A 27,523-nucleotide genomic window follows, 5' to 3' on the forward strand; every position below is an offset into this window, starting at 1 on the left:
AGAAATAAGAGCTAACACTTAATAATAGATGAATATCAAGAATTTGAAAATAGTTGTAAGTCACAAACGCCTTTACTCATTTGCACTTCTTATGATCGTTGATAAGTAAAACTCCATCATTGTTCTTATTTTTCGTCGTTGTAATTTTGAGAGAAATATTTCCATGTGATTGTATTTGATTAGGAGTTTATGGTGTTTTATGACGTGTAGCTTAGTAATTTAGTTATTTGGGGGGAAAGTGCGAAAATTTAGGGCTAGTATGTGCCTAGATTAACCATGCTCATGCACATAGTTTAGAGACCATGGGTGCGGTATATAAGAAAGAAACGAGTCAATTTGTAAATCGCGAGTTTAACATGGAGGTCGAAAAAGGCAGTTTGCACAGTTCCGAGATGAGGGATAGTCAGGAAAGTAATATAGACGAGTCATTGGTGACAGAGAAACAAGCAACGTACAGCACAGTGCAGAATAATCAGAAGTAGAGGTATTAAATGAAAAGAACGTGACAATGTCTGAGGCAACAGAAGATTCCGTAGCCGCTGACTACGAAAACGGGACACATTGTGTTGCCAATCATGCTCCAAATTCTCTTTCACCACCCTCTAACAGTCATTACTATTACAAACATTATCAAAGACAAATAAAAAGGCAGATGACAGGCATGGAAAGTCAGACAAGAGGTCAGAGGAATTTGTCAAATGGAGAGACGAACACTGTAAAAAAAATGGACGAATATTTCAAATAGGCAGATGAGCGCTACGATTAGACGGAGTAAATTAAAAAAAACGACGAAATTTTCAAAAATATGGACGAAAATATCAGAGAAGTTGAAGAAAAGGAAATGAAGAATTCTGAAGAGAGAACGAAACAACTCATTAAGGACCAGACAGCAATTGCGAAACTAAAATTAGGCACGGCACTACAAGAAGTGAGCTGTTAAAACGATGTGACCAACCGTAGGAAAGAACAGGTAACTGATGTTAAAGATATAGAAGAGACTAAAGTAGCCAAGATTGATCTTCCACAATCGGAATTGCTAGTAATGATATCAGATGTAGTGTAAGTAACAGGAAACTAATGTTAATAAAAGGGAACAGACTGAACAGACTGAAGTGGGCGATAGGGTCACAACTGTTAAGGCAGTTGTTATCAAAATTAAAGAGCGCACTGAAATGAAGTAGCATACAGACGTTCAAGAGGAGATTGATTGTTTCTTTACCTGATGAGCACACGGTACATATTATTCAGGAGCCAGGAGATGTAACAAGTAATTAATAATGAATATGATGTAACAAGTGTGGGTGAACTAACAGCGTATCAGGAGACTAGTGATAGAGAAATACACACATCAAAAAAAGTTTTGCATCACCTCGGTTTCGAGAGTTCCGGAACCTTTACAGAAAATAGGAATAGAGTTCAACACAAACATCATTTCCGCCCTTTTTATTGCTCATGAAAACCGCACAGTGCATGTTGTACCACCATATAACGAGACCTTCAGAGGTGGTGGTCCAGATTGCTGTACAAATCGATACTTCTAATACCCAACAGCACGTCGTCTTGCATTGAAGCATGCCTGTATTCGTCGTGGCATACTATCCACAAGTTCATCAAGGCACTGTTGCTCCAGATTGTCCCACTCCTCAACTGCGATTCGGCCTTTTCAACCTGTCCCAGGCATGTTGGATAGGGTTCATGTCTGGAGAACATGCTGGCCACTCTAGTCGAACGATGTCGTTATTCTGAAGGAAGTCATTCACAAGACATGCACGATGGTGGCGCGAATTGTAGTCCATGAAGACGAATGCCTCGAAAATATGCTACCGATGTGGTTGCACTGTCGGTCGGAGGATGGCATTCACGTATAAAAAAATGGTTCAAATGGCTCTGAGCACTATGGGATTTAACATCTGTGGTCATCAGTCCCCTAGAACTTAGAACTACTTAAACCTAACTAACCTAAGGACATCACACACCTCTATGCCCGAGGCAGGATTCGAACCTGCGACCGTAGCAGTCGCGCGGTTCCTGACTGAGCGCCTTAACCGTGAGACCACCGCGGCCGGCGGCATTCACGTATCGCATAGCCGTTACGGCGCCTTCCATGACCACCAGCTGCGTACGTCGGCCCCACAGCAGGGAACCTCCACCTTGCTGCACTCACTGGATAGTATTTCTAAGCCTTTCAGCCTGAACGGGTTGCCTCCAAACACGTCTCCGACGACTGTCTGGTTGAAGGCATATGAGACAGTCAACGGTGAAGAGAACGTGATGCCAATCCTGAGCGGCCCATTCAGCATATTGTTGGGCCCATCTGTACTGCGCTGCATGGTGTCGTGGTTGCAGAGATGGACCTCACCTGTGGCTGCACGGAAAGCATTATTCAACATGGTAGCATTGCTGTCAGGGTTCCTTCGAACGATAATCCGTAGGTAGCGGTCATCCACTGCAGTAGTAGCGCTTCGAACAACATCGCTTTGGTTCACTTCGAGGCACCTGGACACTTCCCTTGTAGAGAGCCCTTCCTGGCACAAAGTAACAATGCGGACGCGCTCGAACCGCGGTATTTACCTTCTAGGCATGGTTGGACTACAGATAACACGAGTTGTGTACCTCCTTCCTGTCGGACCCCCTCCGTCAAATAGGCAATACTCATCCATGGTTGTATACATCTTTGGGTGGGTTTAGTGACATCTCTGAAATGTCAGAGGGACTGTGCCTGTGATGCAATATCCACTGTCAACATCTGTGTTCAGGAGTCCTGGGAACGGGGGCGATGCAAAACTTTTTTTATGTGTGTAGTTCAATGGTTCAAATGGCTCTGAGCACTATGCGACTTAACTTCTGAGGTCATCAGTCGCCTCGAACTTAGAGCTAATTAAACCTAACCTAAGGACATCACACACATGCATGCCCGAGGCAGGATTCGAATCTGCGACCGTAGCGGTCGCTCGGTTCCAGATTGTAGCGCCTAGAACCGCACGGCCACGCCGGCCGGCTGTGTGTAGTTAAGCAAGTAGATGAGATGCTGTCTTTTGTTGGTTTGAATAAAATGACAGTGCTGAGAGAGTATCAGGACAACAGTGATGAAGAGATAGTTAACGAAATGACGAGGTCTTGCCTGCGGTAAATTTGAATCAGTTGGCAGAAAACGAAGCTGGAAATGTAGTGATTAGGCAACAGTTGGAACCACTTTTGGAGGTTAATGCGAATGTTGCAAAGGAATTTATGTTTCACCTATCGAAATTAGAGGTGAAATATCAGATCGTCATAGAGGTGAGAGCAAATTAACTGATAAGGAAAATTCTGAGAGCAGTAGAGTTTCACTGTACAGGAAAGTTGGTGACTTGTTGAGAAGTATTTCTCCATGGGTATTTGTAGTTTCAACTATCGAAACCAGACACTGGGGTTCAGTACACTACAACTGGAAGAAAATTAGATATAAGGATAGTTCTCTCTTCTTTATTTTTTATTTTATTTTATTTATTTTTCTTTTCTTGGGTCATCAGTCTTCTGCCTGGCTTGATGCGGCCCACCACGAATTCCTCTCCTGCGCCATCTCAGAGTAGCACTTACAAGCTATGTGCTCAATTATTTGCTGGGCGTATTCCAATCTCTGTCTTCCCCTACATTTTTCGTCCTCTACTGCTCCTTCTAGTACCATGGAAGTCATTCCCTGATGTCTTAACAGGTGTCCTATCACTCTGTCCCTTCTCCTTTTCAGTCTTTCCCACATATTCCTTTCCTCTCCGATCCTGTGCGGAATCTCCTTATTCCTTACCTTATCAGTCGACGTAATTTTCAACATTCTTCTGTAGCACCCCGTCTCAAATGCTTCGATTCTCTTCTGTTCCGGTTTTCCCACAGTCCATGTTTCACTACCATACAATGCTTGTTCTCCAATTGTACATTCTCAGAAATTTCTTCCTCAAATTAAGGTCTATGTTTGATACTAGTAAACTTCTCTTTTGCAGGAATATCCTTTTGATGTTCGTCCTGGTCCGTCCATCTATAGTTATTTTGCTGCATAAGTAGTAGAGTTTCTTAATTTCATCTACTTCGTGACCATCAATACTGATGTTAAGTTTCTCGGTGTTCTCATTTCTGCTACTTCCCATTAGTTTCGTCTTTCTCATGTGCATTGGCCACATTCCTGTGAAGTCTTTCTGCCGTATCGTAGAAGCAACATCCAGCTTCTCGTAGACCTATCACACGGCCGCGTTCAAACACAGTTAGGTGTTGATAATGGCGTTCTTTGTCACTTTAAAAGCATTATTATACAACATCAACTCGCCACGTACAATCTTGAAGGTAACTAGTGCTCACGACCGTTACAGTGTGTGATTAAAGCAAATCTGATTTGCATCCTCATAGTGGCGCTACTAGTGCCAGTCTTATGGGAATGGCGCGATAGTTGTAGAAACCTGCCTACCAACTTTCTTTAACGTCGCAATACTCCTTGTTGGTGCTGCGATTTTTTCCCTGTCAGAGAACAATGAATATAGTCTGGGTAATTTGCGCGCCAGAGAAATACACAGTGTCTAATTTTAATACTTGACTTGTGTTAAACCGTTAACTTAAAATTATTCTTCTTAGTGAGTACTTCGCAAAACATTTTAGATTCTGAAATTTGCTCAAAAATTGTGTGAAATACGGAAAATCAAATTTTTTCTGTCCCAATAAGCTGTGGCTAGCAATCACGTAGTGGGAAATAGTGGCGTGGTTATCGGGTGACCGTTTTAATTGTTTAATAATATAGATATATGCTACCCGTTTGCAGCAAACAAAAACATATCACACACATGTTGAAATGACTTTATTTGAAGAGCACAAAACCACCTATTACCGACACCGTGAATGGTCATACTACTGGAAGTGATTGTTCTGCGAGGCATCAACTGCTGCAGAAGCTAGGGATGAGATCCTGTTGGTCGGATGATGATGTCATACACCTGTAACATTAAACGTTGTAGGCAGTTAGTTGCTCATTGCTCTGCAACACAAAATCATTACATTTGACAAAATACATTAAAGTTGTACTCTACAGAAAAGGCAGCGCAATTATAGGAGACAATGTATTACACATGCACATTACTTCGTCCTATTCAATATATACGCGAAACAAGCAGTCGAGTGTCTAAAGTTCAGAGGAATTTAGCAAATATAGAGTGTCCATTCGCTGTTGGAGAAATGTCTTCTCCAGACTACTGTAAAATATTCAACCTTCCCATATCCAATTTAGCCCTTTCCATTTCCTATTGTCATTTAACCATGTGCTACCTGGTGGTCGCCCAGGTAGTTTATTTATCTCGAGAAATACAGGAAAGAATTGACTTTCAGTAACATAGTGTGTATTCTAGCGGCTCATAAGGCTGTATTTTACAAGTCGTCATTAGGCGCATAAGCATGAAAGAGCAGTAATGTTTATTCAATATTATGTTTCAATGGTTCAAATGGCTCTGAGCACTAAGGGACTTAACATCTATGGTCACCAGTCCTCTAGAACTCAGAACTACTTCAACCTAACTAACCTAAGGACATCACACAACACCCAGCCATCACGAGGCAGAGAAATATTATGTTTCACTTATTATTTATTTCATGCTGTATTTCATTTTACCAGTATGTTTCATTGTTGTTAATGCTGGATACTAACCACTATCTTCCTCTTTTTTCCTAGGTATCGCACACATTGGAGCCTGTACAACTTTAGAAGGTAGATGAATGAGACGATACGTTTATGCCAACTGGCGAGAATCTGACTACAGCGGTTCGCAACAATTTGTACAGTGAGATGTAGATGTCTCCTACACTGAAGCGCCAAAGAAACTGGTATAGGCATGCGTACTCAAATACAGAGATATGTAAACAGGTAGAATATGGCGCTGCTGTCAGCAACGCGTATATAAGACAACAAGTTGTAAGTAGGCTGTTTAGTTTTTTTTATTGGTAACGCCACGTAGCGCTCTGTAAGAATATCACTGGCTGTGCTGTGTGCAGTCTGTGGCTGGTTTGCATTGTTGTTCGCTATTGTAGTGTTGGGCTGTTAACAGCGCGTAGCGTTGCGCAGTTGGAGGTGAGCCGCAAGCAGTGGTGGATGTAGGGAAGTGAGATGGCGGAGTTTTGAGAGCGGATGATCTGGACGTGTGTCCATCAGAAACAGTACATTTGTAAGAATGGATGTCATGAACTGCTATATACATTATTTTTGAACACTATTAAGGTAAATATATTGTTTGTTCTCTATCAAAATATTTCATTTGCTAACTATGCCTATCAGTAGTTAGTGCCTTCCGTAGTTAGAATCTTTTATTCAGCTGGCAGTAGTGGCGCTCGTTGTATTGCAGTAGCTTGAGTAACGAAGATTTTTGTGAAGTAAGTGATTTGTGAAAGGTATAGGTTAATCATCAGTAAACACTTCCGGGCTAAATTGCCGTGGTCGATCTGTAGATCTTCTCCCTGACGTTTCGTTCTCTACTACGGAGAACATCTTCCGAGTTGAGTCGACGACTGGCTGCTAGGAGCTGGGGCCGCCGCTTATATGGAGATCGTAGAGGGCGCCACCGCACGTCACGTGGCGTCGATGTGTAGCTATCTCTGGCTATCGTCTGTTCTCTCGATTGCAGGCAATCGATTGTCACGTGATTGATGCAACGTCGACCGCCATATCTTGTCCAATTTTAATCCTTCTTCTTTACGATTAAAATTGTATTGATGTTTGTGGATTTCAATTGCCGCTCTATACATACGTAATTTGGTGAGACAAGCGTGCTAGCGAGGACGTCGCATTATTATACACGTATGTCTAGAGAGGCAATTGAAATCCACAAACATCAATACAATTTTAATCGTAAAGAAGAAGGATTAAAATTGGACAAGATATGGCGGTCGACGTTGCATCAATCACGTGACAATCGATTGCCTGCAATCGAGAGAACAGACGATAGCCAGAGATAGCTACACATCGACGCCACGTGACGTGCGGTGGCGCCCTCTACGATCTCCATATAAGCGGCGGCCCCAGCTCCTAGCAGCCAGTCGTCGACTCAACTCGGAAGATGTTCTCTGTAGTTGAGAACGAAACGTCAGGGAGAAGAAGTTCTACAGATCGACCACGGCAATTTAGCCCGGAAGTGTTTACTGATGAAGACGCCGGCCGTGAAAGCCTACATGGGATGGTATAGGTTAATGTCAGTCAGGGCCATTATTTGTAGGGATTATTAAAAGTCAGATTGCGTTGCGCTAAAAATATTGGCTGTCAGTTTAGTGTTGATCAGAATAGGTAAAGAGCGAAATGTCTGAATACGTTCAGTTCTGCTCAGCTGTTTGAAAATCAAATAATGTAAGAGGTTAATCAGCACAGTAATTGATTAAGTTTTCTAAGGGGACGTTTCATATGTCGACCCTTAGCCGAGGATACCTCACTGGAATCTTCTGATTTTTTCTTGTAGTTTGTGTAATTAGTGCAGCCTTTGTTTATTGCTAGCGCGTAATTGTAGAGAGAATTTCCTTTGTGGTTGTAGTTTTTCATTCCTGTACAATAAAACAGTTGTGGCATGCATATAGATTTGCACCAAGTGTTTCACAGCTGCGCTTGCAATTAACGAGATATTATTTTCAATGCTATGTTAATGTGTTTCCTTATTTTGCTCGTCAAATTGTGCTTTTTTGTGTTGTTGTGTGAAATATTGTGACAATAATGGCGTGTGAAAAACGTAATACTAGGTTCCAAAGTAAACTGAGAAATGACAGTGAAGACGAAAGCAGTATGTTAGCGCCGCCTAGTAATTTGGTAATTGTGCATAGGGAAATGGAGCGGGCTGCAAATAATGGTGTAGGCAGTGAAACAATTAGTGAACAGGGAAGCATTATCGATCGATCGGTCGGCAACAGCTCGCCTCAGAAATCCGAAATGACACGACACAATCTTGCAAATACTGTAGATTCAGGTTTTCCGTCCTCACCGTTTCCTCAAATAAGTCAAGACACATTTTCTGCTTGTCAAAATGTGAATGCTGCCGGTGCAAATGCACTGCCGAAAAGCATAGAGGAACAGATTCCAGACACTAATACATTATTATTGCAATTAATGCAACAAATGAAACAAAATCAGAGACAAACACAGCAACAGTTAGACACAATGGAACAAAATCAGAGACAAACACAGCAAAAGCTTCAAAAGTTAGACACAATGGAAGAAAATCTTCGGAAGTTAGACATAATGGAACAAAATCTTCAAAAGCTAGACACCACACTTGAACAAACACGTGAAGATTTAACTACTGAGTTAGATAACATTGAATCGAAATGTCAAAAAGTCTGTAATGACGTAAAAACACACATTTGTGAGTATTTTTAACCTATTTTTTCGCGGCATGAAAATGCATTACAGAATCACGAAGCAGCCATAAAAGAACTGCAAACCATTATTCATGAAAATCATGAGTACTTGTGGCCTAAAATTGACTCAGTTGCATCTACGGATTTGGTTACGCTACTTGCAAAAACTCAGGAAAACTTAAAGGACACAGTAGATACTCTGAAAATCGGTTCAGAAAGACACATGGAGGAAATTAGTTCATTATCAGAGAAAGTAGTCGAACTTTCGGATCAGCTAAATAATTTATCTACGAAGGTAGATGATAATCTGAATGACGCAAGACCGGTAGTCTTTAATGACACAGAAGAGTACAAACAAATTAGGAAATTCAAACAAAATGAGAATCAGATTAATACGCAACACCAAAGAGAATTCCGGGAAGTACAAGATCAGTTGGCACAAGTAATACAAGAATTACATATTTCAGAGGACACTCGCGCTCTAACACGGGATGAGGGACTTAGAAATACGGAAAAGCCACAAAATGATAACACAGGGCATTTCGGAAATTATGAAAAAAATTGGCAAGGTGCACCGAATTTTGAGATGGAACCGCCGAAACTACGTAACAATGACCGATATGCGACTCGCCGACACGATGATTCTGACTATAAGCTGTTCATTACTACACGTAAATTCAAAACATTTAAGAATTCTGGCAATGACATTCATCCATAAGCGTGGCTTCATCAATTCTCTCATTGTTTTCCTCCCAACTGGTCATTGGAGTACAGGTTAGAATTTATGTGTGGCTACTTGGAGAATGAACCAGCTGTAAGAATGCGATCGGTAAATCACGATTGCCACAGTCAAGGAGAATTTTATCATGCCTTCCTCTCAACGTATTGGTCTCAAGCCACACAAGACCGAGTAAAACATAGCATCATAATGATGAAACATTTCGAACAATCTGAATTTTCCAGTCTTGTGAAATATTTTGAAGACATGTTGCACAAGAATCAGTACCTGTCAAACCCTTGCAGCCCCTCAGAACTCATCCGCATTTGCTTAATCAAATTGCCTGAACATTTACGACATACTATTTTGGCAGGACGTTGCAAAGACGACATTTAAGCTTTTCAGGGACTCTTACAAGAACTGGAAATTGACACTGACAATCGCGGAACGCGAAAACAGGAGCACAACAATTACAGGTCACATTCGTCACAATTCCGCGATGCAAGAAATAATAACTGGACACGACAAGGCTATTTTAACAACGCAAATCGTGACGAAAACAGACACCACCCATATGACAACCGTTGGCAGAGTAGTAATAATTACAGGGAAAGATCACCTCTCCGCGGTAATGACTATCACAGAGAGAATCAGAGACACAGACAATATGGGAACCAAAATAATTATTATCAAGGGAGACAGAATAACTTCAGACGCAACGGTCCAGCGCACATTAGGATTCAGGGAGAATTCTCCACCACATGACCGACAAGAAAGAGACTATGGAATCTACCGACATGACGACAGACGATATGATCGTAACGACAGACTTGAATTGCATCGGAACTGGCGGGATTCAAACAGGGCAGGGCCCTCTCGACAAGGTGAATTTGTAGAAGTTAGATCTCCAAATCCCAATAACGCGCGTGCCAACAAAGAGACAGACAATGACTCGCACTGCAGGCAGCCACGTGCGCTGGCTGGCTCAGAGAAAAATTACATAGACGCTAACTTTGAGAAAAATTCCAGTATTCTTTACCGACGTGTACCGCATGATAATTGCATTGAAGTTGAAACTTTGTGTACTAGGAAGAGTAAAGGATTGCACCACATTTCACATGTAAAACCGTTTATTGAAAGATAATCTGCTTTTTAACTTAGTCTTTGCCATAAAATTTTTCACTTCACGCTACTAGTACAATTTGTCACACTGAGAAACTGTTAACATGCAAGAATGTTTCAAAATAAACTATCCAGTCTAGAACCTAGGGAACATATTTAGACAGTAATTACGAATGCATTGTTATAGTGAACAGGTGTCACAGTGTTATTGTGTGTGTACATTCTTGCTTGTTAGTTGCACGATTATGTAAGGACTATAAGGCTTACATACTTAGAACACATACAGGTACTGCTAATGAGATTTTAATGCAACATTTTGGTTTACTTGAAAATACATTCTTTATTTGAAGTACTTTCTGTGGGATTAAAGATAACTTAGCATTTGGTTTCTTTGACAGCTACACGATTATATCACGGCGCTACTAATGTGTGACACAATTTACATTGTTGCTTTTGCAGTGTATCTGTTTTTCTGAATTCTTCTGGAAAGTAAAACATGTTTTAGTAGTAACTTTTGTGATATAGCTACAATGTGACAACCTTTTTCGTAGCACAACAATACGTTACAGCATAGTACTTTCTTGATCACGGTAATGTACATAATAACTACGATATCTATACGCATAGCATTTCACTTTTGTTTATCATGAGGTAAGTACATTGACGTCTGCAGAACTTAGTTTTTGGAGGACGATAACTACGACACTTCCACAGAATTATTTTATAGTAAGACGCACATTTAGCGCTAAAGGACACGCATTTGAGTGATTAATTTTGTACTTAAAACATTTATTTTTAAAGATTTTTGAATTACAATTATACAAGGTTTTCCCTGATACATTTCATTCCATTGCTGTAATCTGTAACACCTGAGGGTGTAATTACATTAATCCTCAGGGGGGTACACGCTTACTTTGTGTATCATGTGTTTGGCAAGCACAAGGAGCCCTAGCTAATATCGTATTTGTTTATACAACTTTACACATCGGTACCATATTTCTCTAACACAGAATTACACAGCTATCTGATTATTTAACAGAGAAACAAACATTTTTTTTACTATGTCAGTGATACATGTTTACGCAATTACACAGTTGGATAACTTCACACTTATGAAATTGTATTTTGTCTGTACTGTGTGAACTGTTCACATTTTTTCGGAACCATTGTGATATCATGAGAGCTTTGAATGATATGTGGTATGGGATCATGATTTTTAAAGTACATTTGAGGTAGATGACACTATTTAAATGAGCAGAGAATTTTTTTTAGGTTTTGACATTATTGCAGAAAGCTACGACATTTTTGAGATTTTACTGAGGTGTTATGATATTATTATTACAACGATGATATGTATTGTGCTGTTCAGGTATGTATATGATCAATAAGCTGATGCTATATGAGGAATTTGATTATACTATGTATTTATTATGATGAAATATTGAAGAAGTGTCGACGAATATGTATATGTGTAATAAGGTAAGGAGTAATGAGTAGTGGTTAGGGACTCTGATTTGTGAAAAAGGTTGTTGGAAACCAAGAATCGTACTTTAAGAGTTATGAAATGTCTGTAAATGTGTGAATGTATTACAATGCTGACGAAAATTTTTTGGACACTGTTATATTAATAGGATTTTGTTTCTACACATTTGTAACTCACATTCTTGACCGGTGAAATTTGTTATATGAGACTGTCACTGTAGTGGAAACTGCTGTCGTAAATATTTCGGTAAGAAAGCCAAGTGACCTTGACGTAATGCGCTGTGGGCGCAAAGCTATGTGACAGGCACCTCAGAAAAAAAAAGAAATTGCCTTTCAGAGGCACAACAAAAAAAAGGAGAGGCCATTAACCTAACCTCACTAGTGACATTCCTTTCTAGAAAGCATCACAAATACGACATGCTCATTCCTTGGAAAAATACTTACATCTGCACACCTGATTATGACAAGCGTCTTTCTACGAGAGTTGAGAGAATTTCTACTAAGTTATGAAATGCCTCGCGACTATTGAATGATATTTTTATGCTTTACTTCGTACATAGTTGCTTATTTCATTTGATATCTGGTTTCCAGCTGTGTTGCAGCATTGGTTTTATAAAATAAAATTAAATGCATCTGCTAATGTGAACACTTTCTGTCAACAGATCTATTAAATAATAATTTTATGATCCACATTCTTCGAAAAAGGAGCACTTGGAAAGGAAAGAACAATAAGAAGGGACTAATAACAGTAACTGCATACATAATTTTCTTTTCAAGTACTTGGTAATTTATTGTAGAATAAGTTTTTGTGGTACACCAATTTAATTACATAGACCTTAAGATGTGGATAGACATTTCCCTTATCTGCATTGTTGTCTTTAGTGTACTTTTTTTCTGCTTTTGGGTTTGTCATGTTTAGGTATAAGTTATTGCATTTGCTGCTGCTGTTTGCCAGGCATCGTGTTACTGAATTTCACTTTGCATTACTCTGTTAAGCCAGTTTTACTACTGATTTATTTTTCTTGTTGCTGCACATTGACTCATATTAGTTGTAATGTTGCATTTGCTCTGTTGGTTTAGATTTACTGATGCTTGCTTTGCCAGTTTGCATTTTTTTTTGTCATTGCTGTTTGTGTAAAATTGTTTTGTGTTGCTGCATCGTCTCGTCCCTTAGTTTAGCATCTGAGCTCAGTAGATTTAAGTCAGCTTAAGATGGGGTAGGCTATATAAGAGAAGGAGTTGTGATGAATTGGAAGAAATGCATTGAGAAGCTATAAGAAAATGGTTTGGCCAAAAAGTATTTTGAAAGAGGATATGAACAAAAAAGTAGGGTTTAGGAACAACAGGTTTAGGTAGGATTTTCTTGGAAATAAATGATGAGGTAAGATAATGGAAAATAAATAATGAGGTAGGAAATATGTGAACATATAAATACAGAAAGCATGCTAGGAAACAAATGTTGAAATAAGGCGAAAGATGTATGGAAGGAAGTTTTGGGTTGGACTGCAGTACCAAATGTTACACTGAAAACAAACCCTGTCCTTTCCTCCTGTGTTATTCTGCTATGTGTTTGTGTACTCTTGTGTATTTGTATTTTTCCTGTCTTTATGTGTTTAGCTAATAAGAGTTATGTTGTAGAATTTTTCTAATAATATGTTATTTACTTTGTAAAGATGTTACACATTATTAATTCTGTTCTGTTTTAATGCTTATGGGTGAAATTAATGTTTCGAAAATTATTCTCATTATTTTATATATTTACTTATGTCATAATTCTTGTAACTCAGATGTATATGTTTATTTCTATTGTTTTGTAAAGCCTGTATTACTACAAATGTTATCTGTATTATTATGTTTTAATGATGTTTTCTATACCTTTATTATTGTGTTCTTATGTTATAAAATTGTAATTGACACCAGTTCATCAAATTAAGCAACTTGTAAGTTACATTTCACTGCACACGTTTCTGTTGGTCATAGTATATGGACAATATGTGAGAAGTAGGGACTGATAGTGTTTGTACGTGTGTTAATAATTCAGCAAGGGACTGGATAACAGCATTGCTGATTCTAAGGACATTTCAAATACATTTTTTTGTGAGTGCACAAGTGCTGGTTCATGGACTTGCTATATTGTCCACAAGACTCTTCTATGGTGATTGTGCACCTGCACAGTCGCAACGGATGGCTGCTAGCCATTTCTACAAGGACTAAGTGGGTCTACACCTTTGATGACTCACCAATACCATTATTTCTACAAGGACTGCAGTGGGTCTGCACCTCTGGTGGCCCACCAATACCATACTCTCCACCAGGACTACAGTGGGTCTGCTCTGTGGTGACCTACCTACCAATACTCTTCAAAACTTCGACTGACTCTGCTGTGGATTTGCTCTGTTGTGGCCCATTACCTGTCTGCATGTCAAGAGTCAGCACTGGCTTTCCGTTGGAAGGACAACACTACTTCTTCAAGACTGCATGGAAATCCACTACTTCCATGTGCATTCTCTTTTACTGCTCAGACTTTGAGAAAAACACTGCTATTTTACTGTGATGAACGATCAGGACTGTCTTTATGGACTGTGAGAAAATTTTAGCTTTTGACCAACATTGTATCAGTAAGTGTGTGCATTTGATATCTTTGTTATTGTAATTATGAAAAATTTCTTCAAATCATTATTGGCCAGTGGCCAAAACAATTTGTAAAATTTTTTGTGGGGAGCATGGGGGCTGTTTAGGGTTTTTTATTGGTAACGCCACGTAGCGCTCTGTATGAAAATCACTGGCTGTGCTGTGTACAGTCTGTGGCTGGTTTGCATTGTTGTTCGCTATTGTAGTGTTGGGCTGTTGGTTGTTAACAGCGCGTAGCGTCGCGCAGTTGGAGGTGAGCCGCCAGCAGTGGTGGATGTGGGGAAGTGAGATGGCGCATTTTTGAGAGCGAATGATCTGGACGTGTGTCCATCAGAAACAGTACATTTGTAAGAATGGATGTCATGAACTACTATATATATTATGACTTTTGAACACTATTAAGGTAAATATATTGTTTGTTCTCTATCAAAATCTTTCATTTGCTGACTATGCCTATCAGTAGTTAGTGCCTTCAGTAGTTTGAATCTTTTATTTAGCTGGCAGTAGTGGCGCTCGCTGTATTGCAGTAGCTTGAGTAACGAAGATTTTTGTGAGGTAAGTGATTTGTGAAAGGTATAGGTTAGTCAGGGCCATTATTTGTAGGGATTATTAAAAGTCAGATTGCGTTGCGCTAAAAATATTGGCTGTCAGTTTAGTGTTGATCAGAATAGGTAAAGAGCGAAATGTCTGAGTACGTTCAGTTCTGCTCAGCTGTTTGAAAATCAAATAATGTAAGAGGTTTATCAGCACAGTAATTCATCAAGTTTTCTACGGGGGCGTTTCAAAGTGTCTGGCGCAGTTGATAGATCGGTTACTGCCGCTACAATGGCAGTTTATCAAGATTTAAGTGAGTTGGAACGTAGTGTTTCAGTCGGCGCACGAGCGATGGGACGCTGCATCTCCCAGATAGCGATGAAGTAGGGATTTTCCTGTACAACCATTTCACTATTGCACCGTGAATATCACGAATCCGGTAAAACGTCAAGTCTACGACATCCCTGCGGCCGGAAAAAGATCCTGCAAGAATGGGAACAACGACGACTGAAGAGAATCGTTCAACGCGACAGAAGTGCAACCCTTCCGCAGATTGCTGCAGATTTCAGTGCTTGGCCATCAACAAGTGGCAGCGTACGAAACATTCAACGAAACATCATCGAAATGGATTTTCGGAGCCGAAGGCCCACTCGTGTACACGAGTGCATGGACCTTGCATGTGGAGGCTCTGTGGAGGCTGGTGGAGGCTCTGTAATGGTGTGGGGCATGCGCAGTTGGCGTGACATGGGACTTCCGATGCGTCTAGATACGACTCTGACAGGTGACCCGTACGTAAACATCCTGTCTGATCACCTGCATCCATTCATGTCCATTGTGCATTCCGACGGGCAAGGTCAATTCCAGCAGGACAATGCGACACCCTACACGTCCAGAATTGCTACAGAGTGGCTTCAGGGTTCATGGTGTCAATTCCCTCCAGCCCCAATTCAATTCAGAAATTAGTCGCATCCATGCCACATGGGGTTGCAGCATTTCTGTGTACTCATGGGGGCCCTAAACGATATTAGGCAGCTCGTGGTCGTGCGGTAGCGTTCTCGCTTCCCACGCCCGGGTTCCCGGGTTCGATTCCCGGCGGGATCAGGGATTTTCTCTGCCTCGTGATGACTGGGTGTTGTGTGATGTCCTTAGGTTAGTTAGGTTTAAGTAGTTCTAAGTTCTAGGGGACTGATGACCATCGATGTTAAGTCCCATAGTGCTCAGAGCCATTTGAACCATTTTTTTAGGCAGGTCTACCAGTTGTTTTGGCTCTTCAGTGTTTGAAATTCTCGTGTAGATGATGGCCAAGCTCCAACTGTAGTGAGCTATTCCATTAAGTTTCGGGTGTGCAGCCGCAAGAATTCTCGTTCTTCTTTTATTATTTCGGCCGTATAACGTTCAGCCATCTTCAGAGCGAGCCGCAAGACAAAGCGAGCACTGGAGCCGCAGTCTTGCGGCTCACTCTGAAGATAGCTGAACGTTATACAGCTGAAATAATAAAAGAGGAAGGAGAATTATTGCGGCTGCACACCCGAAACTTAATTCAACAGTCTTTGCGCCGCCAAAACCTGAATATTCACATGTGTTGATCTATGTTTGGTAGATGTGTGACGTGAAAGGGTCCTATTTTTACCTCCTTCCATATAAATTCCTTTTATTATATTTTGTTTGTTTTGAAATCAGCCTACCAGCTTAATTTTCTGCTATCCTTTGTCACATTTGTGTCCTGTGCGTGGAGAAAGAATTCGCAGTGCCCAGATTGTTTTATTTGTGCCTCATTTCAGCAACTCCTGTCCTACATGAAGAAGCTCTGTAGTGTATGGATGGGTTGGTGATTGAGTGTGTATATGTACTACTTAACCACGATATTATTGCACTTGGCCATTATCGGTAACGTGGTGACACTGCAGTAAAAAAATAAATTGGTGACTAAAAAACGCATCGCAGTGTTCACGCTTTCAGATTACTTGTGGATTTACTATCAGCCCTAAATACGCAAGTTGACTCGCGATAGTCTGACCAAAGTTCTCTCACCCCCAGGTACAATAACACTGTGGTCTACTAATACCGGTACGAATCAGGGTAGTTTCTTTCTTTTCTGAGTACAGCCGTGGAAATTTTCTTTTGAGTCCTCTTCAGACACGCCCTGTAACGGACATCCCGTCTTTCCAAAAGTCTCGCCAGACACCCATCGGCTCTTTTAGCTTTTGTTCGACTGGGCCAGGAGTCTCCATCCATTAAAAAAGGCAGACTCTGAGCAGTTAAAAATTTCTGGATACTTTTCCCGGGAACACCACTGTGAGTGTTCGTGTTCTTCGGAACCCGCTCTGTCATAAGATTCAGGCTGCTTGGAGTTAATTAAATATTCGTTGTCAGTGTAGCTAATGTCGTGCTTTAGTCGAATTAATAATCAAAAGTTGTATGCAGGAGGGACTGCAATTTTATTCTAAAAGTTTTTCAGGATAATGAGGCCTTTATTAGCATTTTGTCGTCTGCCTTATGCTGAAGACGTGCCTTTAGCACGTCTATGGCTACATTCATAACTTGTTTCTGCTTTGATTACTTAACTCATGTACAATTGTATTGACCAGAGTGAATATTGAGTAAATTTTCTTGCTTCCTCGAACCGTTTGTGCGGCCTTCGTACCGACTTGCTGCTGACGTCACAAGCAGAAGGCGAACATACAGAGAAAGGAGTAAGTGGATATTGTACATGTAATTCATGACGTATAGTGATATGAAAATATAATAATCATGGGTGTTTGGAATCGTGCAGTAGCGAAACAAATAGAAGACAGCGTTTCAGAATATGGACTCGATAATAGGAATAACAGAGATGGAAGTTGAGTTCTGCAACAAATCTTAGCTAATGACAGCAAATACACTGTTGAAAAATCCCAAGAGGAGGAGATACGGGAATATTCCAGCCGGGTTACGTCATGGTTGGAGATTCCGAAATCAGATACTGGATAGTAAGGCGTACTCAGGAGCAGACAGAAACACAGATTACAATTTTTTAATGATGTTTAAGAGACTCGTTCGAAAGAATCAGTGTGAGATCCTTTTGCATTTCTCTAAGGCTCAGGTATTGCGATAATGAATAGCTGAGTAGGCAGTAGATGAGGAATGGCCGTCTCTAAACAGGCCAGTCACAGAAACTAATCAGGCAAACGTAGGTACAAGAAAAGCACTTATGAAGGATCCTTAGGTAACAGAAGTGCTTCAATTGGTCGACGAAAGAAGGAAGTATAAAAATATTATGGAAAAGACAGTATTATACTAATACAGATCAGTTAAAAATGAAATAAATCCGAAGTAAAGAGAACTCAAGGTGAAATGGCAGTAGGAAAGCTACAGTCCCGATCTCTCTCCATGCGTTTTACACAGTTTAGGAACCCTGAAGAAAGACATTCGTGGCCGTAGATTTGCTTCGAACGAAGAGATGCACGCCTGGAAGGAATTACGGTTCCGTAGGCAGCAAAAAACAGTTTCCCGTAAGGATATGACGGTCTTGTCTCACTGTCGGATAAATGCATTAACAATTACGGTTATTACTTTTGAAATAATAAACAGTTACTTACTTTTTTCATCTATCTTGTTTTCAGTTGACTGCCACTTGTAAGTGCGAGAACTAACACGCAATCAGGTTAACAGAAGAACTTCTGAGGTAATAAATTATACAGCAGAACGGCAAAGGTAATTAAGGATGTTTTAGATGACGATCAGTTTTTTTAGGGAAGATAAAAAGCACAAAAGAAGTAGTTACGCTATTGTCATTGATAGTGGAAGCAAGACTTTGGAAAAATTAGTATGTTTCATGTTGATAAGAAATGTTGACCTAAAAAAGCTTTCGATAATGAAAAGCTGTGTAAGATTTTCAAAATCCTCAAGAAAATTGGTGTGAGCTATAGGAAATGTACAAGAATCAAGAGGGGGGAAAAATGAGAATGGAAGACCAAGAATGAAGAGTTTCGGAACAGAAGGAGTATAAAACAAGGATTTCGTCTTTCTATCCTACTGTTCCATCTTAATACCGCAGAAGCAATGACGAAAGTAAAAGAAAGTTTCGGGAATGAGAGTAAAATTCAGAGTGAAAAGCTACCACTGATAAGATTCGCTGATGAAATTGGTTTTGTCAGTGAAGACGAGGAAGTACTGCAGTACCTGTTAAATGAGAAGAAGAGTCTAGTGAGCACAAGATTGTCCTTTATTTGAGGAAGAAATTTCTGTGAATCTACGTTTGAAGCATAGCATTGTATGAATATGAGTGATGTAGAGTTTGTTAAAACCGTAAATGAAGACAATCGATGCGTTCGAGGTATGGTACTACAGATGGATGTCGTAAGCTACAGGGACTGACAAGATAAGAAATGTGGAGGTTTCCCGCGGAAACTACATCTACATCATGCTCCACAAGCCACGTGGTGGTGTGTGGCGGAGGGTACTTTTTGTACCACTGACTGAGCCCTCCAGTCATGTTGCACTCGCGAATAGGCCGTGGGAAGAATGATTGTCGGTAAGCAACTGTAATGACTGTAATTTCTCGAATTTTCTCCTCATGGTCAGTACGCGAGATGTATGTGGGGAGAAGTAATTTGTTGTCCGACTCTTCCCCGAAAGTGCTTCCTCGAAATTTCAGTAGTGAATCTCTCCGTGATGCACAACGCCTCTCTTGTAACGTCTGCCAATGGAGTTTGTTGGGCATCTCTGTGACTCTCTCGCGCCGACTAACCGATCCCGTGACGAAACACGCCACTCTTCATTGGATCTTCTCTATCTCTTCTATCAGTGTGTGTGTGTAACTGTGTAATTTCTCATTGTTGGAACATTTCGTATGGTTGAAGTTTACTGTACAAGTATTATAATGCAACATATGGTTTTGTCTTATAACAGAAACAAGTGTCAAGGAACGTAACTGTACACACGAAAATCGTTAAGAAATATTTTGGTAACTTGTCTAGTTGTTAGAACTTTATGAAAGGGTGTATTGCTGTTACGGGTTAATGAAGCATAGTTATACTTGGAGTCTTTGTTCACATTTATCAGTCGTTAAGATTAGTTCCCCACTTTCATTTTCTTTCATGACTGTGTTTGCCTGCTCACATTGCTCATCGCGAGTTGTTTACTGAGAAGCCTTTTGTGAAAGTCGGTAACATACCGTCTTGCGTTGCACATCGCAAGTACAGCAAATGAAATTTGGTTTCGGCCAGTGAGATCAATATTCTTAATAGCAACAGGTTGCAGAACAGACAATGGTTCCGAGCGCACAGGTAGGCCAATAAATTTAATTACCATCAAAATTCATTTCCATTGTATGGCATAGTGATTGTCAGAGTGTTCTTGTGAAAATATCAGTATCAGTTCAGAAGCTTACTACCCATAAAAGATTTCTCTTAAGTGCTATCTTGTGAATTTTCAAGCAGTTTTATCAGATAGACAGATGCGTTAATTTTTATGTTCATTTACTCTACAGTCGCAAAAACAGTTCTGATACAGTGATTGTTTGCAACGCTAAAGATAAAAATTAGCTATATTCAGAACGAACATTTCAGTCTGAGTCGTTTGTTTTGCAGTCAGATGGCATATGTAAACTTTATTGAAAACGGATTGCCTTCTCGCAGGTGAATTGTTTGATGTACCAGCTAGTATGGATTTCGCATGATGTAGAGTGGGCTCTACATATTTCCGTACAAAATATCCGTGAATTGAGATTTGCATATTTCAGTATCAAAATAAGTTTTATTCGTTTCTCAGATACCAACTAGTCATTTACAAACACGCGTTTAAATAAATACGATCCAGTTTCAACCGTTCACATCCATGCCTTAGAGCAGCGTTGCATATATTCCTCATGCGCTCATTTCCACCCTACGGACTTATTTATTTGATGTTACGGCCCGTCTCAAGTTTCTGTTCCTCAAACTCATTGTACAGGACGGGGACTCACCTGCACGCGAGGGTGCTGTGACAGCATGAAGATGACGGCCCGTGCGATGTCGTCTGGTTCCAGGAAGTGGCTGTCCCAAAAGTTGTCCGGTAGGCCAGTCGCCGCGTTATAGATCTCCGTCTTCACGAACCCCGGAGAGATTTGCTGTTGGATAAATGTACGAGCATGAATAACTGTGACTAAAATGGGGAATGCATACAACGCAAGTGGCATGAAACAAGTTTTGAACGACAGTTAACGTCAAGTAAAGCTTCCTCCTTCGTTTAGTTGAATTTAAGATGCCTTCGAAGTTTTCCTGTAACAGAGTCAGTGTTTTGTTTTCAAATTTTAATGTTATCCGACTGTCTGTCCGTCCGTTAAGACTTCCTTTTCTGAGGGAGATTTGAAGTATGAAGTTGAAATTTATGTCAAATACTACAGTCTACGGTCCACTGGCGATATATAAAATTTAACCTTTTAAGTCAATCTAGTCAAAAGATACGGCCATTTATATCACATATTGCCGGCCGCGGTGGTCTAGCGGTTCTAGGCACTCAGTCCGGAACCGCGCGACTGCTACGGTCGCAGGTTCGAATCCTGCCTCGGGCATGGATGTGTGTGATGTCCTTAGGTTAGTTAGGTTTAAGTGGTTCTAAGTTCTAGGGGACTGATGAGCACAGATGTTAAGTCCCGTAGTGTTCAGAGCCATTTGAACCATATTACATATTCCGATACTCGCAAAGTCACTCAGAATCTGTAGGGTACTTCTCGTTGACCTAGAATCGTGCAATTTTGCATGAAGATAGGTTTCACAGTGCAAGTTCTTAATTGTATCACCTCAAAAAATGTCTTCCTTGTCATTTACTATCCGACTATCTGTCTGTCCTGTTAAGACCCCTTCTCTCAGGTAAGGACAGTGCAAGTTCTTAATTTTTAACTGTATCACCTCAAAAAATGTCTTCTTTGTCATTTGCTATCCGTTTATCTGTCTGTCCTGTTAAGACTCCTTTTCTCAGGAAGCGAAAACGCTACCGCGAGACCACGAGCTGCGGACTTTCTTCTAATTATGGCAACAGAATATCCCTGCAATCACTTTGTCCACTGTATCCACTATCAGTAACGATGATTGACTTTCCTGTTTCGGGATCGATATCATATGAATAATGCGTTGTGGACAGGAGTATCACCGAAAAAAGAGGTTTATTACCTTGAAAGCCAAATTTCGAAACGCCGACAGGTTGGCATCTAGAGGAAAAAATTCATGCGGTGTCTCCGTTTTGTTCTTGCGAGGACTAACTGGCAGCTCGTGTACCAGTTGTCAGTGGTGACACATCCGTGTCTACCTTCGATGTTGTTGTCAAGCCTTTTTACAATTTCTGCTGGGCTGTTCGATTCTTGAAACGGCCCATATGGCTGCTTTCCCTGATACGCTTCAGTATTGCAGGTGTAAAAACTATTTGTATCACACATGGCAAATATTTTTGTCCCGTATTTGGCGGATTTGGATGATATACGCTGGATCGAGGAGCAGCGGCCTCTAAATGCAGTCAACATTTCATCGATCGTCACATATTCAGTTGGATTATAGGATCGTTTTAGATTGACTGTAAAGAAAAGTAAAAGCTTTCTGACAGCCGGTGAGCTGTTAAGTTTTATCCTTTCATTTCGAATGCAAACGTCATAGAAAGTCGTACAACGCTTTACAAATAGAAATCTCTTGTAGCTCATTGGGGCCCTCGGGATATATATTCCCGTTCCGTCTGACTCCCAAAGTTGTATTTACATTTACATGTTGACCTTTCTTTATACCTATCGAAAATAAAACGCTAAATAATGACATAATTTCATATCAGTCAGTAAATTTACAATCTCTTGTACGTTCGTAGTTCGTTCTAAGGTTGTCATTATATTTGTTAGTATGGGATAATATATTTATCATGTCAGTTTGTCTATTCCGACCTTTGTATCTGCACAGTGAGTGTACTAATGTGTGCAAACTTAGCTTACCACTTATCACACAGATGGACAGATCATCTGAACTGTCTTCTCAAGCCTGGGGTGTCAAACAGACATTCTATATAGGTATTAACCTGTCCCTGTAAGTCAGCTAATATTAGGAGCGGATCGTAACAAAAATCATTAGAAATGCTGCTGTCACGTAACTACACTCCTGGAAATGGAAAAAAGAACACATTGACACCGGTGTGTCAGACCCACCATACTTGCTCCGGACACTGCGAGAGGGCTGTACAAGCAATGATCACACGCACGGCACAGCGGACACACCAGGAACCGCGGTGTTGGCCGTCGAATGGCGCTAGCTGCGCAGCATTTGTGCACCGCCGCCGTCAGTGTCAGCCAGTTTGCCGTGGCATACGGAGCTCCATCGCAGTCTTTAACACTGGTAGCATGCCGCGACAGCGTGGACGTGAACCGTATGTGCAGTTGACGGACTTTGAGCGAGGGCGTATAGTGGGCATGCGGGAGGCCGGGTGGACGTACCGCCGAATTGCTCAACACGTGGGGCGTGAGGTCTCCACAGTACATCGATGTTGTCGCCAGTGGTCGGCGGAAGGTGCACGTGCCCGTCGACCTGGAACCGGACCGCAGCGACGCACGGATGCACGCCAAGACCGTAGGATCCTACGCAGTGCCGTAGGGGACCGCACCGCCACTTCCCAGCAAATTAGGGACACTGTTGCTCCTGGGGTATCGGCGAGGACCATTCGCAACCGTCTCCATGAAGCTGGGCTACGGTCCCGCACACCGTTAGGCCGTCTTCCGCTCACGCCCCAACTTCGTGCAGCCCGCCTCCAGTGGTGTCGCGACAGGCGTGAATGGAGTGACGAATGGAGACGTGTCGTCTTGAGCGATGAGAGTCGCTTCTGCCTTGGTGCCAATGATGGTCGTATGCGTGTTTGGCGCCGTGCAGGTGAGCGCCACAATCAGGACTGCATACGACCAAGGCACACAGGGCCAACACCCGGCATCATGGTGTGGGGAGCGATCTCCTACACTGGCCGTACACCACTGGTGATCGTCGAGGGGGCACTGAATAGTGCACGGTACATCCAAACCGTCATCGAACCCATCGTTCTACCATTCCTAGACCGGCAAGGGAACTTGCTGTTCCAACAGGACAATGCACGTCCGCATGTATCCCGTGCCACCCAACGTGCTCTAGAAGGTGTAAGTCAACTACCCTGGCCAGCAAGATCTCCGGATCTGTCCCCCATTGAGCATGTTTGGGACTGGATGAAGCGTCGTCTCACGCGGTCTGCACGTCCAGCACGAACGCTGGTCCAACTGAGGCGCCAGGTGGAAATGGCATGGCAAGCCGCTCCACAGGACTACATCCAGCATCTCTACGATCGTCTCCATGGGAGAATAGCAGCCTGCATTGCTGCGAAAGGTGGATATACACTGTACTCGTGCCGACATTGTGCATGCTCTGTTGCCTGTGTCTATGTGCCTGTGGTTCTGTCAGTGTGATCATGTGATGTATCTGACCCCAGGAATGTGTCAATAAAGTTTCCCCTTCCTGGGACATTGAATTCACGGTGTTCTTATTTCAATTTCCAGGAGTGTAGAATGCATGAATTAATAAAAGTGAAAGTCTGGGATCTATTCTAGAAAGACAAAACAGCTATTCTCTTTTTTATTCTGCATATAATTTATCTTCTGTGCTTTCAGGGATCAAGTGATACGCAACCATCATGTTCAATTACTTTTGACACTCAATAACAAAATATTTAACTCTTGGGCATATTGAACTGACGATTATTAAAATCGTTAACTTTACATTTGAAAAATTTTTATCACAGGAAAGAATGATGAAAAATTTTCATCACCTCATTTACATCTACGTTGTCAGAGCTGGTCAATGCACTGAGTTGCTGGAAAATAAATTTACTTTTTGACCCAATGGAAAAAACTCTCATATACTCAATGTCAGGGTAGGTTAGTAGCCAAGCTTTTGATATTCAATGGTCAAAGTGTATGCAAGTTGGAGTGAGCAAATTCTAGACTCAACATTTACTGTGACCTAATGTGCGATAGTACTTTACCAAGCGGTAAAGCCATGGCGTTGTCTCTGTGCTGGATCTGAAACGCTAATTCCCTAGTCTGGCCTTGACTGAAATCACTCAGTCCCAACTTTCCTGCGTTCCGTAGAATGTTAATTTTTCCCTAGTCGAAGTAATGGCTTTTGCACACTCGCTAAGGGTTGGAGAAATGTGCACATTTTCTTTGCCCACAAAAGTTTCCGCAGGAATATATAACTACCACTTTGCTATCTGTCACCACGATACGTGAAGCGTATCGTCCTCACTTTGCAGAAACCAAAGCTCTCAATTCCCTCGCTTATTTCCACACACTTGTGTGGTGCACCGCGAGATGAGAGAGAGATCTAACCATTTTAGTTCTGAGAAAGCTTTTATGTAATGGGAATCTCCCCACTGGGTCGCGTCTGCGTCGCCCAGTATGGCTTCAGCCTGTCATTGTCTCGCTAGATGTGAATTTTATTTTTCTTTCTGGGTGGCAGTCTAGCCCTGTTAATACCGTGCAGCCACTTACCCTTGGTCCCGGCTATATTTACGTTAAAAGGAATAATGTATTATTCTGGCCTTATGCCTTTCTGTGCTGAAGCTCGCCTTTCTCTTGTTAAATGGGGTTTTCCGATGTCATTTTTAACCACCTACTTAGTTTGTCTCCAAAATGCGTTTCACTTTAACAAGTTTACTCATGTCCCTGTCCATAGTACATAAGATTAACTGCAATTGCCTTTGTTGATATAACGTAATATTATTTTCTGAGGATCTCATATCGTATCGTACTGTCATTACGGATCAAGTTTATGTAAGGTCCGTAAAATCCAGACGCCTTAGAAGTTTCGAAAAGCTTAAAAAACGCAACGATATTTGACTAGCTTGTGAGACCGGGTGAAACTTTCACAATAATCTTCGGTTTGTTGTTTTAGTTTTAGAAATCGGTTTCTTTCCTCCATTTTGATAGTTTGTCTTTGTGGTGTCACCGCCAGACACCACACTTGCTAGGTGGTAGCCTTTAAATCGGCCGCGGTCCGCTAGTATACGTCGGACCCGCGTGTCGCCACTGTCAGTGATAGCAGACCGAGCGCCACCACACGGCAGGTCTAGAGAGACTTACTAGCACTCGCCCAGTTGTACAGACGACTTTGCTAGCGATGCTACACTGACGAAGACTCTCTCATTTGCCGAGAAGATAGTTAGCATAGCCTTCAGCTAAGTCAATTGCTACGACCTAGCAAGGCGCCGTATTCAATTGATATTTATTATATGAAGCATGTATCATCAAGAGCGATGCTCTACAATTATGGATTAAAGTTGAGTATTCCAGAAGCTACGTACTTTTCTTTATAGCATTCATTACGTATCCTGTGTCAGACCTCACGCCAGCCTGCGTGAGTTTAAGCGCGTGCCTTTCGGCTTCCTCTCATTGTGTCTAGGCTGTCTTGTCTAGACACAACAGTCTTTTCCTGAAAAAACTCAATTTCTGAACTTCTTTCCTCCTCACTCCCACTTTTGTCTTCCTGTTCAGAGTTAGTTTATGGTCTGGGTCGGTAAGATGAACTTCTTCGTCAGTAAGATCGCCTTCGCTTTCAGCTAACTCAGCAATATTTATTCCAGGACTCGGCATCGTCGATTTCTTGAAGGTATGCGGGTATGTCCTCAAACTTTATAAAATCTTTAGACCTACAAACAAATAGACAGAGAACACAAAGTGTTGGCTAACAGCTCTTACATCGCAAAAAATATACAGAAAAATTACTTGCATCTTTTTCGATTCTTGTAATAAATACTGTCGCGAAAAGGTACTTTTACAGTTCAATCCTTTGCTCAGGTAAAGTGAAAATGGCAGAAACAAGGATAACACTAGCGGGTGCGTAGTATACGGAATGCCCCACAACAGTTTTCCTTGCGAAACAACGCAACACTGACAAGGGAACCTCCCCATCGCACCCCCCTCAGATTTAGTTATAAGTGGGCACAGTGGATAGGCCTTGAAAAACTGAACACAGAGAAAACAGGAAGAAGTTGTGTGGAACTATGAAAAAATAAGCAAAATATACAAACTGAGTAGTCCATGCACACGATAGGCAACAACAAGGATGATGTGACCTGAGGAGCACCGTGGTCTCGTGGTTAGCGTGAGCACCTGTGGAACCAGAGGTCCTTGGTTCAACTCTACCCTCGAGTGAAAAGTTTAATTTTTTGTTTTCAGACAATTATCAAAGTTCAGGCACTCACACATCAATTTCGCTCTCCAAAATTCCAGGACATGTTCAGATTTGCCTGGACATATACATGATTTGACGTTCTACACAAGGAAAAATTTGAAAACGTTAAAAACATATGTTTTGACAGAGCACAGGGAAAACTGTACGACTGTGAAACTGTTGCATTCATTTGTTGCAGTTTGTGTGACAAACTCTTATGTTTTCATCACTTTTTTGGGAGTGATTATCACATCCACAAGAAAACCCAAATCGGGCAAGGTAGAAAAATCTTTTTACCCATTCGCCAAGTGTGCAAGTTAGGTGGGTCGACAACATATTCCTGTCATGTGACGCACATGCCGTCACCAGTGTCGTATAGAATATATCAGACGTGTTTTCCTGTGGAGGAATCGGTTGACCTATGACCTTGCGATCAAATGTTTTCGGTTCCTATTGGAGAGGCACGTCCTTTCGTCTACTGATCGCACGGTTTTGCGGTGCGGTCGCAAAACACAGA

The 27,523-nt window shown here is 41.4% G+C and overlaps 1 protein-coding gene across 1 annotated transcript in view; it reads right to left on the bottom strand.

Moving 5' to 3' along the window:
* Positions 1-4,803: 4,803 nt before the first annotated feature.
* Positions 4,804-27,523, bottom strand: part of LOC124777870 (dehydrogenase/reductase SDR family member 11-like) — a 141,577-nt gene continuing 118,857 nt past the window's right edge. Inside the window, exons 5-6 of the mRNA XM_047253410.1 lie at positions 20,772-20,915; positions 4,804-4,952 (exon numbers count right to left, since the gene is read on the bottom strand). Of these exons, the coding sequence (XP_047109366.1) occupies positions 4,911-4,952; positions 20,772-20,915 (186 nt within the window). The 3' untranslated portion in view covers positions 4,804-4,910. The remainder of the gene's footprint in view (positions 4,953-20,771; positions 20,916-27,523) is intronic.

The sequence above is a fragment of the Schistocerca piceifrons genome, chromosome 2 (genome assembly GCF_021461385.2).
Source record: "Schistocerca piceifrons isolate TAMUIC-IGC-003096 chromosome 2, iqSchPice1.1, whole genome shotgun sequence".
Classification (NCBI taxonomy): Eukaryota; Metazoa; Arthropoda; class Insecta; order Orthoptera; family Acrididae; genus Schistocerca; species Schistocerca piceifrons.